Source organism: Anneissia japonica, unplaced genomic scaffold, assembly GCF_011630105.1.
Source record: "Anneissia japonica isolate Jap-2015-1 unplaced genomic scaffold, ASM1163010v1 scaffold287752_len1182401_cov188, whole genome shotgun sequence".
In the NCBI taxonomy this organism is placed as follows: domain Eukaryota; kingdom Metazoa; phylum Echinodermata; class Crinoidea; order Comatulida; family Comatulidae; genus Anneissia; species Anneissia japonica.
Window position 1 is genome coordinate 360,848 of NW_022687544.1, and position 21,355 is coordinate 382,202.

Here is a 21,355-nt window from a genome sequence, read left to right on the forward strand (position 1 = left end):
TGCTTTGTAAGTGTATTGTCATTACAATTACAATCGAAATGAAAACAAATTCACAGTTACATTGATATTATAATTAATGTCATTTATATAGCACATTTTTTATGGACTGCCTTTATGTGCTTTACATCAATTATTGAAAGAGAATTTAAACAAAGTATAAAAATAAATGGAAACTTTACAATATATAATCAATATTAAAGTACTTTTTTAAATGTTAAAATATAGATATCAAAACATATCAAATATGAAAAACCTTTTCCTATCAAATTTTTAAAAAAAACACCATTAATGTATGTAAATCAACTCAGAAGAAACTTACCAGTAATACAGAAACCCAATTTTTGTTAAAATACAACTTGAACATTTGACCTGGTGACTACTTACCTACAACACAACATTTGTCATGACACTTCACTTACTTTAAATTTTCAAAATCAATAGTAAATATGACAAAATTAATATCATGCTTATTATTGGCATGTATGCGTTCAAAAAGGCAAGCAAATTTCTGCTGGCCATCTTGAGTGAAGCCAGTCAAATCTGAATAAGCTGAACCTTTGTGTTCTAGGACCACTGGTTGATAGGGCCAGGTTTTACAACCGTCTCTACTTAAAAGTACCGAGAGTTTCTCTCGTTTATCGCTGTGTGGGTTACTTAAAAGTGCCCAATACTTCTTGTCATTTGTTTCTTTCTCCACCAATGGTGCACTGAAACCAAGTATACTTCCCTGCAAATTAAAGACAATGATAATAATAAATAAGAATAATGGTAATACTGTAATATATATAACAATGCTGATTTTTTTTTATTTTTTTTTTTATAGTTATTAAATTTTGGGTTGAAAGGTCAAGAAATTTGAAAAAAATTTATTTGAAATTTGACTCTTCAGCAAAAAAAATAATGGAAATGCCCACCTAACCAAGAAACGCCTAGCCTAGCTTCCAGGCCCTAAATTTGTGTTACTTTTTATTGCAATACCAAATTTAATTGACATCCAACTCAATTTTTTTTTTCAGATTATTTTGTGGTAGTCTCCTCTTCCACGTTATTACAGCGTACAAGTTAAATGCATATGTATTACAATTTATGGCTCACCAAATACCCAACTTGGTACAAACTGTATTAAGTTGTGAGTCAGAGATAATGGTAAACCACAGCGATGCAGTGTAACGGCGCATGTGGTCTATCTGATCAGAAAGGTTTCTTATGACTATTGCAATATCTGTTTTTTACAAAAATAAAGTAAACAATATATATTACTGTTGGCATATTAAAGTCTTATTTATGCGTGTTAAGTCTAGGTGCAACGCAACAAGCACAATTTGAATAATATACTGTATTTTTATATACTTTTTATGATATGTACGGGATCTCGCCATCTAACAATCCCTTCTAAGGATGTTGACATGAAGAGATTTGGGATCTCGTCATCTAATCTTCTTTTCTAAAACATGTAGACATGATGTGATCCAGAATCCTGTCATGCAATCATCACTTCTACAGGATATAGACATGACGTGATCCAGAATCCCGTCATCCAATCATCACTTCTAAAGGATGGAGACATGATGCAATCCAGAATCTCATCATCTGATCTTCGCTTCTAAAGGATGTAGACATGATGCAATCCAGAATCTCGTCATCTAATTATCTCTTCTAGATCCCATCATCCGACCACCTCTTCTACGGGATGCAGACATGACAAAATCCATGATCTTGTCCGTTAATCATCTTTTCTACGGGATGTAGACATGATGAGATCCAGGATCTTGAAATCTGGCCATCTTTTCTATAGGACGTCGGCATGACGAGATGATTAACTAAACATCTGGGAGGCACATTTAGGCTTCCATAGCAACTTGATTTGAATATTATCTTCTATGATTTATCGGCTGCTACCTAAACTATTACGTAGCTTAAAAATTGGCCCTAAGTTATATTAAAGTCATTATAAATGATGGATTTGTAAATACATCTGATCCCATATCATTAATGTTGATCTTACAGCCAAAGCTTCCAATATCACTAATTCTAAATCCTCCTCTATCCCATCCCAATGCACAATTACAAATTTAATTCCAGACATATGAATAGCATGGACAACTTTAAAACGAGTATTATTTATAGAATTAACTGTCCCCTCTGACCTTAATGTAGAATCAGCTCACATTAGAAAACAACAGATATGCACCATTAGTTGCTGACATCGAAAAATCAGCTGGAACATTTTCTTATAGTGCATTGAAATTGGCTCAAGAAGTTACCTCTCCGAAGTGCCCTAGTTTGTTATTTGATTATCAAATCAGAAATTGGTACCATGATGCTTTTGGGCAAATTGGTCAGTAAAGTAATAAAGAAAATCTTTTTAGAATCAACCACACAAACTATATTAAAATAAATTAAAATAAACACAATTTAAAAGTTACATGAAAATAAATGAATTACCTGGCAACCATGTTTTGGTCCTTTCAACGCTCTCATAACCTTGGGTGAATCAGGTGAACCAAAAGTGTCACAACCATCAGAACTGTAGCATTGTATTCTTGGATGAGTACCTAGTGTTCTACAATTTACAACCACATAGTTGTGTGCTACCTCAACAGCCTAAATTGAATAGAGTACTAACATTATTAAATATTTTTACCATTGTTTTTAAACTGATTAAGGCTTTTCGCTAAATATTGATGATAACGACAACAAGAGCAGAGATGAGATTGAAGGTAGCAAAAGAGTTAATGACGGCCAGAAATTATTATGGCATCTAGCCTATGAAATATATACAACCAGATTCGTAGTGAACATACGCAGACAACTGAATTTTGTGTAATAACCGGTTTAAAGGGAATGACAAGAACACAATAAATATGAATCTGTTTTTCTACCAGCAATCTGCACATACCTGACATTCATTTCCTGTAACTGAATTGCCATTTAATTCCGGCAAATTAATTTCACCTCCCATTTTCCACGTGTCACCATTATCATCACTTACAATAGCAAATGGTCGGTTGTCTACAATGAAAAGCAATCGAAACTATTTATTGTTAGCTATCTTGATGAGGTTTTCTTTACATGTTTTATAGCAGTGCAATTTAGGTCAGCTTCATTGAGAAGCTCCATCTCAGGAAGAAGAAATTTTGGAATTAGCTTTCCCCCTGGTCCAAGTTGGGGAGCATTTCTTTGAGGAGCCAATCTTTAGGATATAAAAGTTTAGCAATGTCCATGGCTTTAGTATGTTTGTACAAGTCAAGCATATAAGGCAAGCCTAGCAATTTAGGATGGTGTAAAATTGCAATGGTTGTGCTGCGAGGATGTTGGAAGCCATTGTTTAACTGAACTATTACTCAATGCTTGAACCTTTTCTGGATTTAATTTTGCTATGTTATTTACTGTAACAAAATATCTAATGCTCGGGATTATATTCATCTCTAATTTGTTTTTTATTTCCTTAAATTGTTAACTAACAAGAGTTTAACGTATGCATTAGCAGCTGACTTACAATACATTGGCGATTAAATTTAATTCGTCTAAGGAATTTAGTGGGATTGTCTTTAACAGACTGAATTGCCTCATTGTCTAATGAGCAACTATTATTTTTAATTAAAAAGAAATAGTTCTTATCTGGTCTAGGGGTGAGGCCCATTTCTTTATTTTTTAAAAGCCAACAATTAGCCTGAAAATTATTCTCATAAATGACTCCACACCCCAAACAAGAAGAAAAAAATCTGCTGACTATTTACCCAACATCTGTACACATTGTTTTGCCAGCTAAAAAGCACTCTAACATGTTAAGGGTGGTGTGGGGTGGTGTGGGGGCTGTCTCGGGGAAGAGAGGTCTAGACATCTACAACCATCCAGCCCTATGGTCAGCCCAGGAGTATCATTTAAATAATTATTCTGTGAAGCCAAGTCAGCCAAATGCTGCAAATATTGCCATATCTAACAGAATATTAAGTTAAAAGCATAATATTGAATACTGCTATGTCTGTAACTATAATTTTAGAAAGACCTCTGCAAATGAAAGTCAAATTACCTTTTGAATAGAGAAGAACGTGAGCCAATAATAATTTTGTTTATTATGTTAAACATGTAAACTGGTAAAGAATATGGTAAAAACGGATTATAATACATGCTAAAATTTAACACCGTGAATGGATTTCAAAGATTACTTCTTTACTTTTACTTTCATTGACTATTACCGTAATTTTAATTTTACATTTATTGACTATCAATCATCTTGTATTCTTTAGTCTTACTTTAGTATCAATCATGTGAATGCTTACCTTCTCCTTTCCAAGCAATATTTCCAGTAACAACCAATCTTCCAGACTCTAATTTGATGCCATGTCCAGGTCCTGTTGTAATAGATGAACTAATTCTAAATAGATCCTTAACATACAATATACATTGCTGCAATTATATGTAGCACTATTTCATGAAGGTCAAAGGGCATAACCACACTGACAAATCAGGAATGGTGCCAGTGCGGGGCCAGCCCACCCCCACCCTACCATAGGAGAGGGATGCTCCCACCCGTCAGGGTGAAAAACCTCAATTCGTCAGGGAGATTATATGTGATTTCTACATATTGGTAGACTCTATCTCTATAAAATCAATTAAATAAGCCTTTGAAACCCCTAAATTGTCAGTCATATTTTTGGGAGCTTCGACCCTGAACCACTTTGGGAACATTTTGAGCTACAGTAACCTGACCATGCCCTCGTCGGGGACATTGGCCCACCATCAGAGAATGGTGGGGCCATCTTGAATCTGCCACTGAATTGAAATGAACACAGTAATCAATAAACCCTTTAAACCCTAACTATTATTGAGGGGCCAATTTTTTCAAAAAGTTGGAAATAATTTTCAGCTATTGCCCAAGTCGAATCCAAAATGCCATTGAAAAATTGTTTGACTTAGATAAATTTCGACTTTCAGGTCGTTAATTAATGGAAGACACAACAATTTGGCATAAAATAAGGTCAATTTAGAAATTATTTGAGTTAGGCAAAGTTGAATTTTGCAAGTTTAACTGTATATTATTCTCCCTTGAGATAACTTACCAACAGCACATGTTGAAGGAACACTGTTGAACCCTGAAAATATGTCACCCACTGGAAGCTGTTGATAGTTTTTCCAAGTCTTTCCTCCATCAGTGCTGTGTTTTATTAGCAACTGCCAAAGAGGCAGCTTGCCGGGTGGCGTCGGTGTGGCTTTAATAACTTTCTCAGGAGTGTCTTTCGGAAAGGTATTAAACATCAAGATGATGTGGCCTTCCCCGACGACAATAGGAACAGGATTCATAGGCCTTGAGTACATAAACAAAGGATCCATATATTAAAAAGTTTACTTATATCAAAGAATAACATTTATAAACATCAGATTTAATTTGTTCTATTTTACATTTCATTAAATAGCAACCATCTATAAAAAAAAATGTAGCATATTGTTTAAATTTACCTTTCTTCTGTCTTTCTAAAATAATAGTACATACTTAAAAATTGCTTTTCAATTAAGTATTTGTATTTATATTTGTATTCATTTATTCAAGTACATATAAAAATTACAAAGCCAAAAAGTAAAAGAAAAAAGCATGACAACGGCCAAAAATGGCATAAAACATTGCTAATATTTGCCCAGTGGTCAGTTATTATTATTATACCATAACTATTTTGTAAAAAAATACTGAGATTGACAGATGAAGGACTGATTTGTATGGCCTAAATGAGGCCCACTCCTTGGCAAGATAACAACCTATTTGGTAATTGATTCTTTCATTCTACCTACGCTTCTGTCTAACTTTATGATTTGTCATAAATCACTAATACCCTTTGATCATTTTTTGTTAAATAATCACTTTACATAGCAGTGGTGTATCCAGGGTTTTTAAAAAAGGGAGGTGCTAAATATGCTTATTATCTCCTGATTAAGTATTGATAGGTATTTCCCTTTTAAAACAGTTAGATCCCATGAGGCCAATAAACCTTGGATGAATAATAAATAAATAAATAATAAAAGGGCACTTGGAAAAAAAAATAAAGAAATAAAATTATTTTATAAATTTCAAAGGTTAAAAAATCTTATAAGTCAGTGGCTTCTGTGTTTGTGATCTAGGAAATAGCATTAGGAAGTAATAAATTTTGCTAACAATAACATTGTTACACCAGAGCCTTAGCCAGCATCAATGTTTCTATGCAGGAAAATAGTGATGTTACATGACTTAAATTGAAAGTGCACTTGTAGTAGTTTGAAAACACATTTATTTTATTGAACAAATATTTACTTGCCTTTTGTCCTTTCCAATGAGAACATTTTCTAAAATTATTTTGACTGTATATCCAGTATGGCAAGCACAAAATAATCGACACAGATTCTTAGGCTATGACATATTTAATTCATACAAAAAACATGGTTTTTAATTTTTTTTATATTATCTACTATTATAGTGCAAGGCCTGCTTGTACAAACAAGATTTTGATCCAGCCTGTGCAACATTGCTAAAATTAATTAATTTTCCGGCTGATTATCAGTAGTTATAGAAAAAGTTTTTGTTAATAGAAAAACAACCACCTACTATAGAAAAACGAGAGTGTGGCTTTTTCTGAGTGTAGTTCACCGTATCTAGTGGCATAGAATATTGATTTTTTTCATCTCTCATCCTTCCCCATGCTACTGCATTCCCTTTTTTTTTTTAACTAGGCCTCTCATAGTAAGGCTGAGGTGGCATTTACCCCCATTGATCTAAAAAAATTGGAACTGGCCACCAGCGTTAAAAAGGTTGAATACCTGGGACCTATATGATAATTCTTTAGTTAGAAATAAGCAAATAAGAATGAAAAGAGGTAAAGAAAATAAAAGATTTTTTTTTTGGACAAAAATGTCACTTTTGTAAAAATTTTGTTTTTAACCTTGTGCACTTTGATTAGTTTATTTCGTACATCTCTGGATCAGGCCCTGATTCTTGCATATTTTGACATTAAGGCACTCTACTTAAATGGAAATGTGCAAATGTGGTTCCACTGCCAAACAGCATCCTCCCACTATCGATTTACGACCCACTTCATTGATCTTGAATATTGGAAACACAGAAGTAGGGCATACACACTGCAATTGTCACTTGGCTCTAGCATGTATGTTATAAGTGGCATTATAAAGGCTTACAAGAATCATGTTGATCTGGCAGTGTCTTAATAATAAGATAAGGGAAAATTAACACAATGCTGATATTGACTGTGACACAGTGAGTGTACTACTGGGTAAACGACTGCCCTGCGTCAACTAAAGCAATTGATATGATTTGGGGAAACTGGGAGGGGGGGGGGGAAACAAGAAAATTATCTTGGGGAAATTCCCCCTCTCCTAAGTAGCGCTGCTACTGATTGCCAAAAAAAATGTCAAAATTAATGCTTCGATATAATAAGGCCCAAGCTGGATGGGAGGAAATTTGGTAACCAAAAGGGTACCTCTACCACCCATTGTCTTGTTGAGGTTTATTACCAACTATAAACATACCATGAATAATAATTAAAAATATTACGTCCATTGAACTCAACACAAAATGCAAAACTAGGGATGGACCTCATTAATGGCAATGACTACCCGGAATTCTTAAAATGAACTTTAGTCAAACTTCGAACTAGAACTTCATTTAGTCTTAGTTGCAACTTCAACTTCAATTTGTATTCATAAACAACATAGTCGAAGTTCTAACTACGACTAAATCAAGTCCTAGTTGTAGTTCAGCTGAAAAAAAATTGGCCTGCGGAGGTATCATTTTAGTCAAGGTTTCCTTAATTTAGTCGTAGTGTTAGTCGAAGTTCGTTTTAAGAATATAAAATGACATAATTTTGAAGTTTTAGCTTGAACTACGACTAAAGTTCGTTTTAAGAATACCAGGATAAAAGTAACTTACTTTGCCAATTATTTCCATTAAATTAGTAGTATTTTTTGCTTTAGCAGAATGAGGGTGCTGAGGTACCGTGAGCACCCCTGGTTATGCCACTGCATGATATGCTAAATTTATGTCTGTAAACCAAATCCAAACCTCATTAATTTATCGGTGTCATTTTCAGGGTACAATGTAACCTCAGGTTCCCACTTAACACCATCATCACCTAAATGTCCCCTTCGCAACACCAAGTCCATCTTTCCAATGTCCCAATGTCCATCAAATCGTTTCTCACAAAAGGCCAAGAAATAATTTTCGTGAAAGACCAGCGCTGGAATTCTACAAAGAAATAACAAATTAGCATATTCACACACGTAGCAAAAACAATAGGTACTGTCTTCTTATTACCATCTTGCTTGTGCAAAGTTTGAAACCAGTCAGACTTACCAAGCTTTAGTTATCAAGGTAACTAGCCTAAATTAGCTGATTAGTGAAATCTTAATTATGCAAATGAGCAATTAGCATATTCACACACATACCAAAAACCATTAGGGTGGGTTTGGGCGAGAACGGGAAAAATTTACACAGGGTTCTTACTGGTATTGTAGGTGGTCTACCCATTCGTGCAGAACTCGGCTTTCAAAAAACCATTAACCTCGGACGTAAAACCCAAGGTCTACAGTATATGCAAATGGTGGAGGTATAGACTAGGAAAAAATTAAAAAAAGAGGCCTCAAAATCAATTTAGTGGGAGTAGAATGTTAGAAGTAGTCAACATAGCCAGATATCCTAAATAATCCGTCCTGGTCACCCTAAGCCCTGTTGACACTTGATTTTTCACCTTGGCCATTTTTCAAAATTTATCTAAAATGTGCATATAATTGAAACTAAATAAGCTACAGATATGATGTTGGTGTCTAAAGTCATAATGTCTATACAGGCAACAAACCAGACATAAAAAAACTACTGTCACTCATGCCAGAATGGAACATAATTCAAAAATAGATGTTAATTTGTTTTAAAATAACCGCAATATATACTTAAAATGTGCATAAAATAAGAATAAGTATATAAACTCACCAAAAGTAGTCGTGTTTTCCGAAAAAACCAAATAGGCCTAGACCAAAATCCCACAAACACAATATTTAGCAGATTTATTAGAAGAGGTTCTTTCAACTATGCCCCAGGATGCCCCACTATGGAGGTTTGACCAGTTATGTAATGCCTGTGTGCTTTCTGGGGAAACACTTACTTCCTCCATGTCCAAATTAGTCCTGGAAAGATGGGCCCCTACTTACTACTACCGAGCAATCTAACAATACAACGCTTTTGACAAAATATTTTCTTTTAATTTTTTCAAAAATGTATGAGCCCTGGACGGCTGCATAACTACCCACCTTAAAATCGGCCTCCGACTTTAAACATGTCAATAAATAAAGAATAAAATACATGGTTATCCATCATAGTAGGCCTATTATTAAATATTATACACTGCATGTTGAAATCGATTAAAATAATGTATACAGTACATTGTAGACCTACTAACAATTGGGATATTCGGATGATAACCGCCTGCAACATCATCAATTGGACCTTAAAGGACGATGGTCATTTTATTCAGATTGACCTATCATGTTTCAGAACAACATATTTTTTTTGCATCAAAGTGACACTTTATTAAAAACAATCAATGAATTTTGTTACTCAAATGTCTTTATATTGATATTTTCAAGCCTATTAGATGACCTGAACAAAAAGTGATCCAGAAATTATAGGCTTACTGTACAATATATTATGGCGGAAGTAAATTTTTGTCCACCTCTGAATTTTAATAGTGTTACTGTAATCACAGAGGAAGAAAATATGTAATATAGCCTATTATTAAATATGGGAATGGTACCTATTTTTTGTTTTAACATGCTCTAACTCATTTTCTTGGTCTGTTACTTTTTAATGTTCAGTACAATTAATTGTTTAACACTATGCTTTCTTAGATAAGATAGTATAATACATACTCCAATACAATGGCGTGCAATAGTTTAATATTGCTGTACTATATACTCCAACATCACTGGCGCATGGTAACAACCAACTGACTGCAGACCATTTCCGGTCACACATTACTCTCCATAACCCTCTAGTTCCGTCACCTCTGGGTCTGTTACTTTTTAATGTTCAGTACAATTAATTGTTTAACACTATGCTTTCTTAGATAAGATAGTATAATACATACTCCAATACAATGGCGTGCATTTTGATACTTCGAGTATGTATTATACTATCTTATCTGATATTAATCAGTGGACCTTTCGGTTTATGCTTTCTTATGTTTGTATTTCTATTTTCTATCTATTTCTGCATCGCTCCCCTATTCGAAAGTGCGAGTTATTTCCATTCCTCAGAATTCAAAGCCTCATGCAATCAACTACCAAGTTTCAGTTTCTGTATAGGTTATAGGCTGTTGTAAGTCTCAACTTTTTTAACTTAACTTATATTTATAACCAGGGAGCAGAGCAGCTTAGCTCAGTTGCCTAAACTGGTGGTAGCATCTGTGTGCGCTGAAACGTGGGGATCTCTAGGTCTCCGATTCAAATCAAATTAAATCGTTCTTTATTGCATCAGTCAAAATGGGTTGAATTTTACAAAAGTAAAGGGTTCAAGCAAAAAAATTTAAACAATCAACATTTAAACATTTTTCAACAAAAAGGACCCACATCACAAAAACAGCAAACGGAAACAGGTTTAAAGGGCAAAAAGGCAACCAATATTAAAATTATTATAATCATTATTATTATTATTATTATTATTATTATTATTATTATTATTAATATTATTATTATTGTAATTACAATTATTGTAGTGAGATTATTATAGTTATTTTAATTACTGACTTAAAAATGAACAAAGCATTCGCCTGTACAGGGAGTCCTTTCTAGCTTTTTTGGAGGATAAATTTTTTATGTTTTCTAAGATGGTAATTGGAAGGGGCTTTCGGAAGGAAGTGGGGTATTGAATTTCCATCGCTACTCTCCTTGTATTTCAGCTGGAGGACTGAAAAGCAAGTTACGATAGTGCACCGTCTTTTGGATGAGACATTTAACCTGTTGGTCCTATGTGTATTATGGCCTGTGTGCACGTTAAAAAACGCAGTATACTAATTGGAAATGAGTAGGAAATTGTTTCCCCATGTACAGTGGCGTAACAACTATGCGCTCTTGTGTAGCGGTCCACAGGGCCCCCGAAGTTGCCCCAACACATAGGGTCCTCGCTCGGGCACCCTTACCCAAAAGGGCTTTGTTGATACATACAGTAACAGCATAATGTGTCTCTGAGATCGACTGTCAGACATATATCATAGTATATCCCGTGAAGGTTTAATGGGGGCCCTGTCAGCCTGGGGCCCCCTTAAATTTTCCAGTTGTTTTAAAAATAGAAATTATACTCGCATTTTAAATCTATGAGTGCCATTTCCGGCCACTTCGAGGTACCGTATTCATAAATGATCTTACATTAGCCCCAACCATGCTGGGGCTGAGGTGGCATAGGTGTGTGAAAGTCCCTCCCTTCCCACATACCCTCTATTTTGGATACCTTGATCTGCAACTGATATCATATATTTTATTTCGTTGTTAAAAGCAATCTAGAATACAATGCCAAATATTAGAAAAACAAGCACATTTAAATTCCCACAATCAAAGTGGTGGCCGGATCAAAAAAGGGCCCTTAGTCTCAGCCACAGGGCCCAGGGCGCATCATTAGGCCACTGCCGGTGTAGTACCCAATCACCACCAGAAGGACCTCACTGGAAACAAGTATTCTTCCGACTTTTGTGGGTTATCCTTGGTGTTTATACCGAATATATCCACCATCCACCCATAAGGACAGATATAGAGAAAGAATTTTGTTTAGAAATGGTGGAGACCACAGACATTAAAAAAAATAGCTCGTTTTGGTGTAGGCCTACAGTGACGTCATGCTCCCTTCTTTCTGGTCTTTTTTCTTTATGTTTTGGGGGTTTAGATAGACCTGTGTCTCCTGGACCCACCCTGAAACGATTGATTGTTTGATAATACTTATTTATATTGGCAAAGCTAAGAAAATGCATGTGCATAAATAATCCATAAGGAGGCATTAGAAAGAAAGGGGAAAGGAAAGAAAAGGTAATTAAAAGGAAAAGGAAGACGAAAGAAAGAAAAGGTAGGTAAATAGCAATCACGGAAAGTTAAGGAAGCATAGAATGAAAGTAAAAGAGAAGATAAGTAAGTAATTAGACGGTTAGCTAATACTAAAATAGAAAACAAAAACAAGGAACATGAAAGTGAAATATAAGGTCAGCTAACATACTTTTTCTCTCTAGGGTCCTCCTTTTGTTTTGCACTGTTGAAGCTTGTCAACTACTGTGGTAGTCAATGACAGCCACTTGTTCTGTTGATTCAGAACGGTTAAGAACTTTATTTATTATTATATGCATAGACCTAATATGTTGGACGCAAATATTCAAATTAAAAATGTGTGTGCAAAATATTATTCACACAAAATTTTTTGGCATTGTCTAATAATTATAGTATTTTCATTCTTAACACTTATCTCTAGGAGGATTACCCACCCCGGTGTCACATGAACAAAAATATTTTACTGATGCATGGTGCTCCTAACATTGTTTCTGCCCGGGACCCACGACTCGTCGTTGCACCACTGGGAGGACTATGCCTATTAATGTTTAACAAATCAATCAGCCAATCAAATATATTATACAGCACATAACATAACGGTACCATTGTTCATAGTTACAAGTATTACTGTATGTAGAATCATCAATAAATAGGAAAACACAACATACTGTATTTGCCTTGGCCACCATGAAGTAATAGTGGGGCCCCTGGCCTATCCGGGGTTCAATTGGACTCGGAGGAACTAAGCATTTACCCAGAAAGCACAGGTGTACATATCTGGTCAAACCTCCATAGTATAATGATGGGTCGTAGTTGGACTGAACCTATCTAATATATCAGCCAAAGAGTGTGTTTGTGGGATTTTGTTCTATTTGATTTTTTTGAAAATTATAGAAAAAGTTACAAGGCGTTTTATTAAAGTGATGGATAGTACAATAGTAAGAAGGGCTCGGACCCCGTGGCCTCTCAAGGACCCATTTGAGCGGGGACTTGGCCCATAAAGCACATGCGTTATGCACGATTAAGACTCTATAGTAAAATGCTAGTTAGTATTAAGAGAACCCACCCTCGTCCCCCTCCACTCCGAGAGTGCATAAACATTAGGCAACTGAGTCCTGTTAATTTTTATACAGTATGCCATAATTAGATTTACAGGACAATATATGAAAAACTACACAATTTCTGATATGTATATACTGGAAAACATAACTCATCATTGGCAGAGCTTTCAAATGATAACAAACACACCAACTTTTGGTAAGTTTGATTTTTTTACCTTTGTGTCATGTGACTTTATATATTGGTCTATATCGCTTTAAATATGTCTTATGTTGTTTGGTGTAATGACAATAAATGATCAGTGTATAATTCCCTTTTCATTGACACCAATCATGACCATGTTTTATGCGGTGCGTCAGCCATCTTGGAATTCAAAATGGGGCCGATGACGTTGGGAAAAAATGGCACCAAACTTTTTTTAATTCAGCGCAGTAAAAATTATAAAATTAGTCAATAAAATATATTTTTGCACAAAACTCTATCTGGATTACATAGAAAACTATACTAGTAGCTTATATACTCGTTCTTATTTTATGTACATTTTAAGTATATTTTGCGATTATTTTAAAACAAATAAACACCTATTTTTTAATTATGTTCCATTCTGGCATGAGTGACAGTAGTTGCTGTCTCTTATACACATCTAGATGTGTATAAGAGACAGATATATACCTCTTAAGAATAAAATGTTTTCATCAATTACAAAATTGCAATATAACTCCAAGAAAAATAATGCAATAAGAAAATTAAACTTAAAAATAAATTTTTAAACAATTAATCTTCTATACTGAAAATAATTTTCTTTAATTTGAGCTTAGAAAAATTAAATCAATATAATTATTTTCCACGAAAATACAAAGGTGTGTAGCCAAGCATAACCACGTCAACATAATTTGTCCCAAAAGTTGGTTTTGGTTTGGGTGCACTGTTCTTGGAGGTTCACTGTTAAATATAGTGCAAGATAATTAGCGCTGTGTAATCACAAGGAAAAGAGTTATAGAATGAACTAGTAAACAAATAATTCTTAAGACAGAAATTAATAAAATTTAATTTACCGATATGTAGGTTTGGTATCTTGGCTGCTCTCAAACACTGTCTCTGGAAAGATACAAGAATAAGCATAAGTTATCAAATATTCAATATTAAAAGGTTTTATTTCTGTAGCAGTAGTCAAGTACAAGACTAAACAAAGAAAGCTAACATCCGATTGGATGGAAATTGTCATTTTTATTCAACAATGACGAAAAATAATGTAATATCAAAAAGCCGCCCACTGACGTTGTTATATCAGCTACAGTAATCATTTTATAGAATGGGAACATAGGCTGCCCATAAATAATAACTAGAAATGCTCCTTTTACGTTGCACAGTAAAAGTATAGCCTCCCCATGGTGTGATTGTGGTAACTAGTGTACATTTCCTGATTAGTGGAATATTAATTATGCAAATGAGCAATTAGCACATTCACATGTACCAAAAACAATATTTATTTATTAATTTATAAAAACAATAGGCTCTGTCTTCTTGCCTTGTTTGAAACCAATCAGACTAGGAATCCTGTTTCAGTCTGTTTCTGATATTTTATACTTTTAATATGTTGTATTGTAGCCAATTGTTGTTTTTATGTAATTTATTAAAGGCAAAATACTGTAAAAGAAATGAAATGAAAGGAAAAAATCCACAGACACAACTGACCCATACTCTGATAAAGTCTAGGTGCAGAAGGCTCCAGACAAAATATAGCGATACTGTTCTGAAAGCAAAAATCATTTTTGAGCACAGTAAGAAAACTATGACTGACATAACACCACAATCAGAACCCATGGGGAAGAACAGTGCCACAGTTTTTATATCAATTAGAACATCCCAAGCATTAGCAAAGGTGACGGAGATTAAAGACGGGGAATAACGCCAGGTAGTGGTTTCAGGGCAAGGCAAATGCCTCCCCCTACCCAAAAAAAATTTTTTTTTAAATCAGCAGTTCTAACGTTTGACTATAGGTTTAGGACTATGGTCTTCTACAACCTGCTTTACTATTTGCATATGTCTAGGTCAGATTTATGGTTTGTAGTTTAATATTTCTGTAGAAAATAAGTGGGGGAGGGGGATGTGCGCTGAGTATGTGGTTTCCCCACATTGAATTTAAAACAGACAGTGGCGTAACGATGCGGTCTGGGGCCTGTGGCTCTGAGACTAAGGCCCTTTCAGTATCCCTCCCTCTTCCTGTCAGACAGGTCTGTACCCCCTGTTGTCTGACTATGTCGTCGGATCAAAAATTAACAAAAATATTATTTGTCAATCCAAATAAAGTTATTTTGATTGCCAATCCCTAAATGTTGTGGTCTAAAAGCACAATTTGTACCATGCTAATCTCTAAAGACTCTCCTGTGAACCCTACTGGACCACTGGATCAGGACCGAGGCTCTAGTCAACCCCTTGGTTCTGCTGGGCTCTTTTTGAGTCTCATTTGCTAATCATTACATTGTGGAATTTTAGATGTGCTTGTTTTTCATTCGTGTTGTTCTAAATGTTTTTAACGACAAATAAATGATATGATGTCATGAGTGGCAGAACCAAGAATTTGAAATAGAGGGGAACTAGTAGAGAGGAACTTTGAGAGATGGAGTGTCTGTAGAAAATTTGATTGTGGCACCTCTGGATGGTGGGAAATGGCACTCACAGTCACAGACTTAAAGTGAACTAACATTTTTTTTTATATGCAAAAAACAAATGACAAATTTAGTGAGGGCTCCAGGCCGGCAGAGCGCCCTTTAATCCGACACACTAGATATAATATGATACAGTATATGTCCTACAGTCAATGTCAGAGACACATTATTCTGTTATGTATCAATAAAATCCATTTTGGTCAGGGTGACAGATAGAGAGCCATATAGGCAGGGCCCCTTCGAGGGGGGGGGGCCCTGCGGACCGCTCCACGAGAGTGAATACAGTAGATGTTACGCCACTAAAAACTGACCAGTCGCTGTTGGTGACGAAACAAATTTCCTGTGGAACCTAGTTTCATCATCAATTCGGGATGATGCGAGCGCAAAGGTGAAGAAGGTAATCGAGGACTAGGTGAGTGGGGGACGCTAGCTCAAAACATGGCAATTTTTATCAAATTTAGCATGATTCGTTTTGGGGTTGGGGCTCGACTGGGTGGCGCGAGTATTTTTCTTTTGGGGGGGGAGTGCACCCCCTCCATGAGGGAGCCTCTTTGGCATTGATTATTCGGTACAGCTTTGTCTTGTGAACTCTTACCGACTGCTTGTGATTATACATTGTCGCTGTTGGTGAAGAAAAATTTCCCTGTGGAACCCAGCGGCTTCATCATCAATTCAGGGTGCAGTTTCAATTGGCTTACCCTGCCAAAATTCTCATTTTATGCCGGCTAATTTACATTTCCCAGGGCATACAATTCCAAAAATATTGTTAGTATATCCTAACAGATTTAAGCATTCATGTGGTAATCGTAAAAGATCACATCCAATCTGTGATACTGAGCAGAGCACCTTCTTACTGTACTCTCAACTAGCCTTCAATTGTTTGTCGACAATAGTCACTGCTGAGGCGGTATTGTCAAAATCGTTAATTATCAGTGCTCTGAGATCAATGTAAATGTTGGTCCGTATCTAGGAGTCTTGAAATGGGGTGGGGGCCTTTGAGAACTCGAAGGTGAAGAGTGGTATCAATGATTAAGTGAAGGGGCGCCAGCTCAAAATAAGGTGATCTTTAATTATACTTGTGCTTGATTTTTTTCTAGTGGGGCGAATGGGGAATGTGAGCAATTTTGGGGGAGTGCGCTAGGGTGCCTCTTTGCCATTATCTATTTGGTGCTGCTTTGCCTTGTGAATACTTACTGGTGGATTGTGGTTTTTGGCTACTGGAATCTCCAACGTTCGGCTTAGCGCTCTCTTGAACCTCTTGCTGGGCCTGTATTTTTTGAACCGGACTCTTGGGAGCTGCAGCCTTAGATGCTGAACGGCTTTTACGCTTTGTTTCTGAAGAAAGATATGTAAAATATATAGTAAATTTGATCATCATAATATTTGCTGAAGATGTATATGTCTAAAGTTCCTAAAAATTACATTAATATATTAATATTAAAATAAAGAACTCTGAGCCAATAATTTTGTTTATAAATTTGAGAAAAGCAGGTAAGCAACTGATAAAGAATATAGTAAGAACTGGATTTACAGTACATGCTAAAATGTTGTAATAGATAGATGTAGGTATTTTTTCTTTGTCACGTATTGACTTATTTTAGTGATATATATGGTCACTTTATAATATATTTTATTCGGTTATAGTACATAAATTCTCATATGTGTTGCTTTTGTAGCGTTAAAAACCCTAGTCCTATATTTTGTAAATTCTTGTTGGTGTAAAATTATTCTTTTACAATATTTCAATAGGTATATCAATTCATTTTTATTTCAACCTTGTATTTGAGAATCATGATCAGCTAAATATATCTAGAAAGGTACATTTCTAGATATATTGATTATTACTAATAATCAATATCACATTATGCATAAGCAAATAATGAAGACTGACCCAGTCAAAAAAAATAATAAAGGTACCTTTCAGATATATTGATTAGTACTACTAATCAATGTCACATTATGCATAAGCAAATAATGAAGACTGACCCAGTGAGAACATAACACACTGTACCTTTGGTGTTTGTGTTTCCCATCACAATTTGTTTAACGCAATCTGTAATTTATAACAAAATATACTTTAGATAGGTGATCCTAATCATATGCACCCTAGCTGGCCCTACTATGACAGTACATGTGAAGTACCAATATTAGGCTGATTGGTGTCCACTTAAAACTAGATATAAAAATGCACATGCAGCCTCAGCATTTTTAAGCTGTTTTGAAATGATTTAGGAAGTTTCTGTTGACAACACCGGGTGCATAAACATACATTTGACTTTCAATGTATGTTTAATTTGAGAACCCGAACTATGTACACAAACATTTCATTACCAATCAATTTTTAGGTAACGTGTCAGCAAAATAAGTATTCACATAAATACTTTCTAATGAGAAAGTATAATACATACTCCAAGTATTGAAATACACGCCATCATGTTCTAATGACTCAAGTTACTGCATGAGTGTTCTTATATTTTTAATGAAACCAATTTCTTGAAATTTTAAATACAATTTCCCGTGAAATTGTGATAATTCGTTTAATCACGCTTAGACTTATGCTAAATGCATGCTTCATCCAAAATCACTTTGAAATGGACCGTCCCATTTGCTGTTGGAGTTGTAACATATATGTTACAGGTTACACTTTCTTGTAACATCGTTTACCAGTTTTGACACTGGTACAAACTTTTTTTCAATCTAAGAACCATTTGAATACAGGTTTCAAGTGCATACAAGTGCATTAGGCCGACCAGCCCTCTATAAACTAACGTTAGAATACCGCACTTTCGGCGGTAAAGAACAATTAAAACCTCATAAAAAAGGCAACTAATCCGTTTACCTATAATTGAATCCAAGGACACCAGTGTTAAACACTCAGTACTTATCCTTGATAATGTGTTAATCCAATTAATATAGTGAGATAACCTAACGTTAGTTTATTGAGGGCGGGTTGAGCTAATGGGTAATACTTGGTTCATAACTGAAGAGTTTAGAACAAATATCATGGGCATAATATAAAGAGTTTTATGTGATTTTTATGCATTGACCTTTTAATACCATCACAAACATACAATTTACTAAAGAAAAATACAGAAAAGTGACAAAGAAGGTGTTGTGGACAGCAACAGTGAAAGTATATTTGCGATGCAAGTTACCTGAAATTAAAAGAATTCTATTTTATAAACGCATCGTAATGTAGGTTTCATGAATGAATGAAACAGTTTCCTATGCATGTTGGTGATAAAAATAAAAGTTGAAAAGATTATGTGTTCATATTTTTCTGAATCATTATTCAAATTGTCACCTTAAATTTTTTTAATTTATTAAATCAATTTTGATTATATTTTTTTTCGGGACACCCGACACCCGACCACTTTTTTTGGTCTCATCGGGAAGACTTCCCGCGCCCACGTGTCGCTGAACTCGGGACCCCTCCCCCACCTTTTTTTCCTTGCTAATCTCATGGTTCGACCCCTGTGGTTGAAATTTATTTTGGAAGAAAGAAGAGAAAAGAGGAAGAGGAAGAAAAAGAAATCCTGGATAAACTAAAAAATGGTAGATATGGACACCTTGAAAAGAGCACAAGATCGTGAAGCATGCCGAAAACATTATGATTCATGAATATAACATTATTAACACAAGAGCTGCTTCCTTGTCTATACCTGCCCTTGGCTTGGCAGAATCTGAATACTTATTGATGTTGATGATGGGCCTAGCCATTAATAAAACAAAATTACACCCAATAAGAAATTGTTGATATTACTGTACCTCAATTTCAACTTGAAATTCCAAGGAAAAATTAGTAAAACAGTGAAATTTAGATACTTTTAAATAACTCCAACAACATATGAAACCTGGTACTGTTTATAAACTGTATGACATCATCAAAGATCTTATAAGATCTTTGGACATCATTGACTCTATACAGTGGTGGCAGCAGAACAGGTGGTGTCATTTTAGGTTGGAGCCCGTTTTATAGACACCTTTCCCCTAGTAAGCTTACCTAAATAAACAAAATTTTGAAAAATTAAACATTATAATACATACTTTACATAAACAAATATAGGTATAAAAACGAGAGTAGATAAAAAGTGTGTAGGTATTCATTTATCTTGATGGTGTAATATTTGATAGGCACACTGTTACACAAGATGTTAGATAGGACTTCTTCATTATGAGGCCAATTGTACTTTCATTTTAACAAAATTATATACATAGGCCTATAATTCATTATTTTATAATAATTCAACATTTTTTCATTATATATATATATATATATATATATATATAATATCTGTCTCATATACACATATAGATGTGTATAATATATATATATACAGGTATATATATATATATATAATAAATAATAATAATAATATTCATTGATTATTTAATATTTGTCATGGAATATGAATATTATTACGAATTCTTAATATTAGTATAAATGTTATAAATACATAGGCCTATTGAAGCATTAGATATTTAAATTTATATCCTTATGATACGAAACAACAAAGCATGTAGTATTAGTATGTTCTCTCGAGTATGCGCCGTTAACGTTTATTCAAATTCGAAACGTCTAATAAACAGAGTGGCTTGGTCGAGACTAAACTACGTCCTCCCTGGTTGAGAGCAGCGTCAGACAGCAAGACAATTGAATGATTGGTGTGGTATTTAAATAAAGGGTGCTTTTTGTAATTTTTACCGAATACTAAGCAAGCAATTAAAATATTGAATTAATGGTTTTTAATTTATAACGCCGCAAAATACAAAACGTTTCTATGCGCTGTAAAAACAGATTTGAAAAAGTAAAAGAATAAAAAATAAAGATGAAAGTGCCAAGCCAAGCCAGCAACACACAAACCCCATTATTTATTGTATCATTCAATATTATTTGCACTTATATCTTTGAACTTGTTTTTGCATGTTAAATAAAATCACTTTATTCATTAGGACATACAAATATACAAAATGGAATAAAAGAGAACAAATATTTACAAACATAGGTCAAGTCTGGATCACAGAAATGCAAGGCAAAAAATAACAAAATCAGATAAAATCATTAAAAGGTAAAAAAAACTAAAAAAATACGTGTAAATCTAATGTAAATGTTGGCATATTTCTATGATGTCAATGTATGAAAACTGCTGATTTAAGACAATCAAATTAATTGGCAAGACCATAATGCAATGTTTTAGTAGCAGTAAGTAGGCCTACAGTACCGGTATTACTTACCGATATTTAAATTGTGTTTCTCTGGTGTTACTGTATGTAAAATATAATATCTATGTAGGCCCTCAAATGTAAAGTATAATAATTGCAGAGGGCCCAGACATTGATCCGAAATCAACCGCGAATTGTTTGTTACATATAAGAGATGTATTTTGAATTCATATTGTTTCTATTTTATTGTTCTTGTCTTGCATATGTTTGTTGTAATTCTGCAGAAGCACACCTAGTGGTTGGGAATATTTGGGGAAATAGTACTTCTAGATTGCCGGAAATGACACTCAAAGTAAAATTCATCATCATCTTTCGTTAAAACTTGGGTGTCATTTCAGTTCAAC

General features: G+C 34.5%; 1 protein-coding gene across 1 annotated transcript; it reads right to left on the bottom strand.

The window, feature by feature from the left end:
• Positions 1–67: 67 nt before the first annotated feature.
• Positions 68–19,687, bottom strand: LOC117119635 (sialidase-3-like). The gene is made up of 10 exons (XM_033264472.1): positions 19,557–19,687; positions 17,800–17,841; positions 16,983–17,123; positions 14,175–14,217; positions 8,045–8,227; positions 5,064–5,308; positions 4,284–4,355; positions 2,900–3,012; positions 2,446–2,604; positions 68–727 (listed from the first exon to the last, which is right to left on the bottom strand). Exons 2-10 carry the CDS (start codon positions 17,819–17,821, stop codon positions 416–418), a joined length of 1,290 nt encoding a protein of 429 aa, XP_033120363.1. The 5' UTR covers positions 17,822–17,841; positions 19,557–19,687; the 3' UTR covers positions 68–415.
• Between the last annotated feature and the right edge of the window lie 1,668 nt (positions 19,688–21,355).

Coding starts and splice junctions, on each gene's coding strand:
- LOC117119635 (XM_033264472.1), bottom strand. CDS start 17,821: ATGGGAAACACAAACACCAAAG. Junction 17,124..17,799: donor GGGAAACACAAACACCAAAG/GTACAGTGTGTT, acceptor ATCTTTCTTCAG/AAACAAAGCGTAAAAGCCGT. Junction 5,309..8,044: donor GACACCGATAAATTAATGAG/GTTTGGATTTGG, acceptor TATGTACTCAAG/GCCTATGAATCCTGTTCCTA.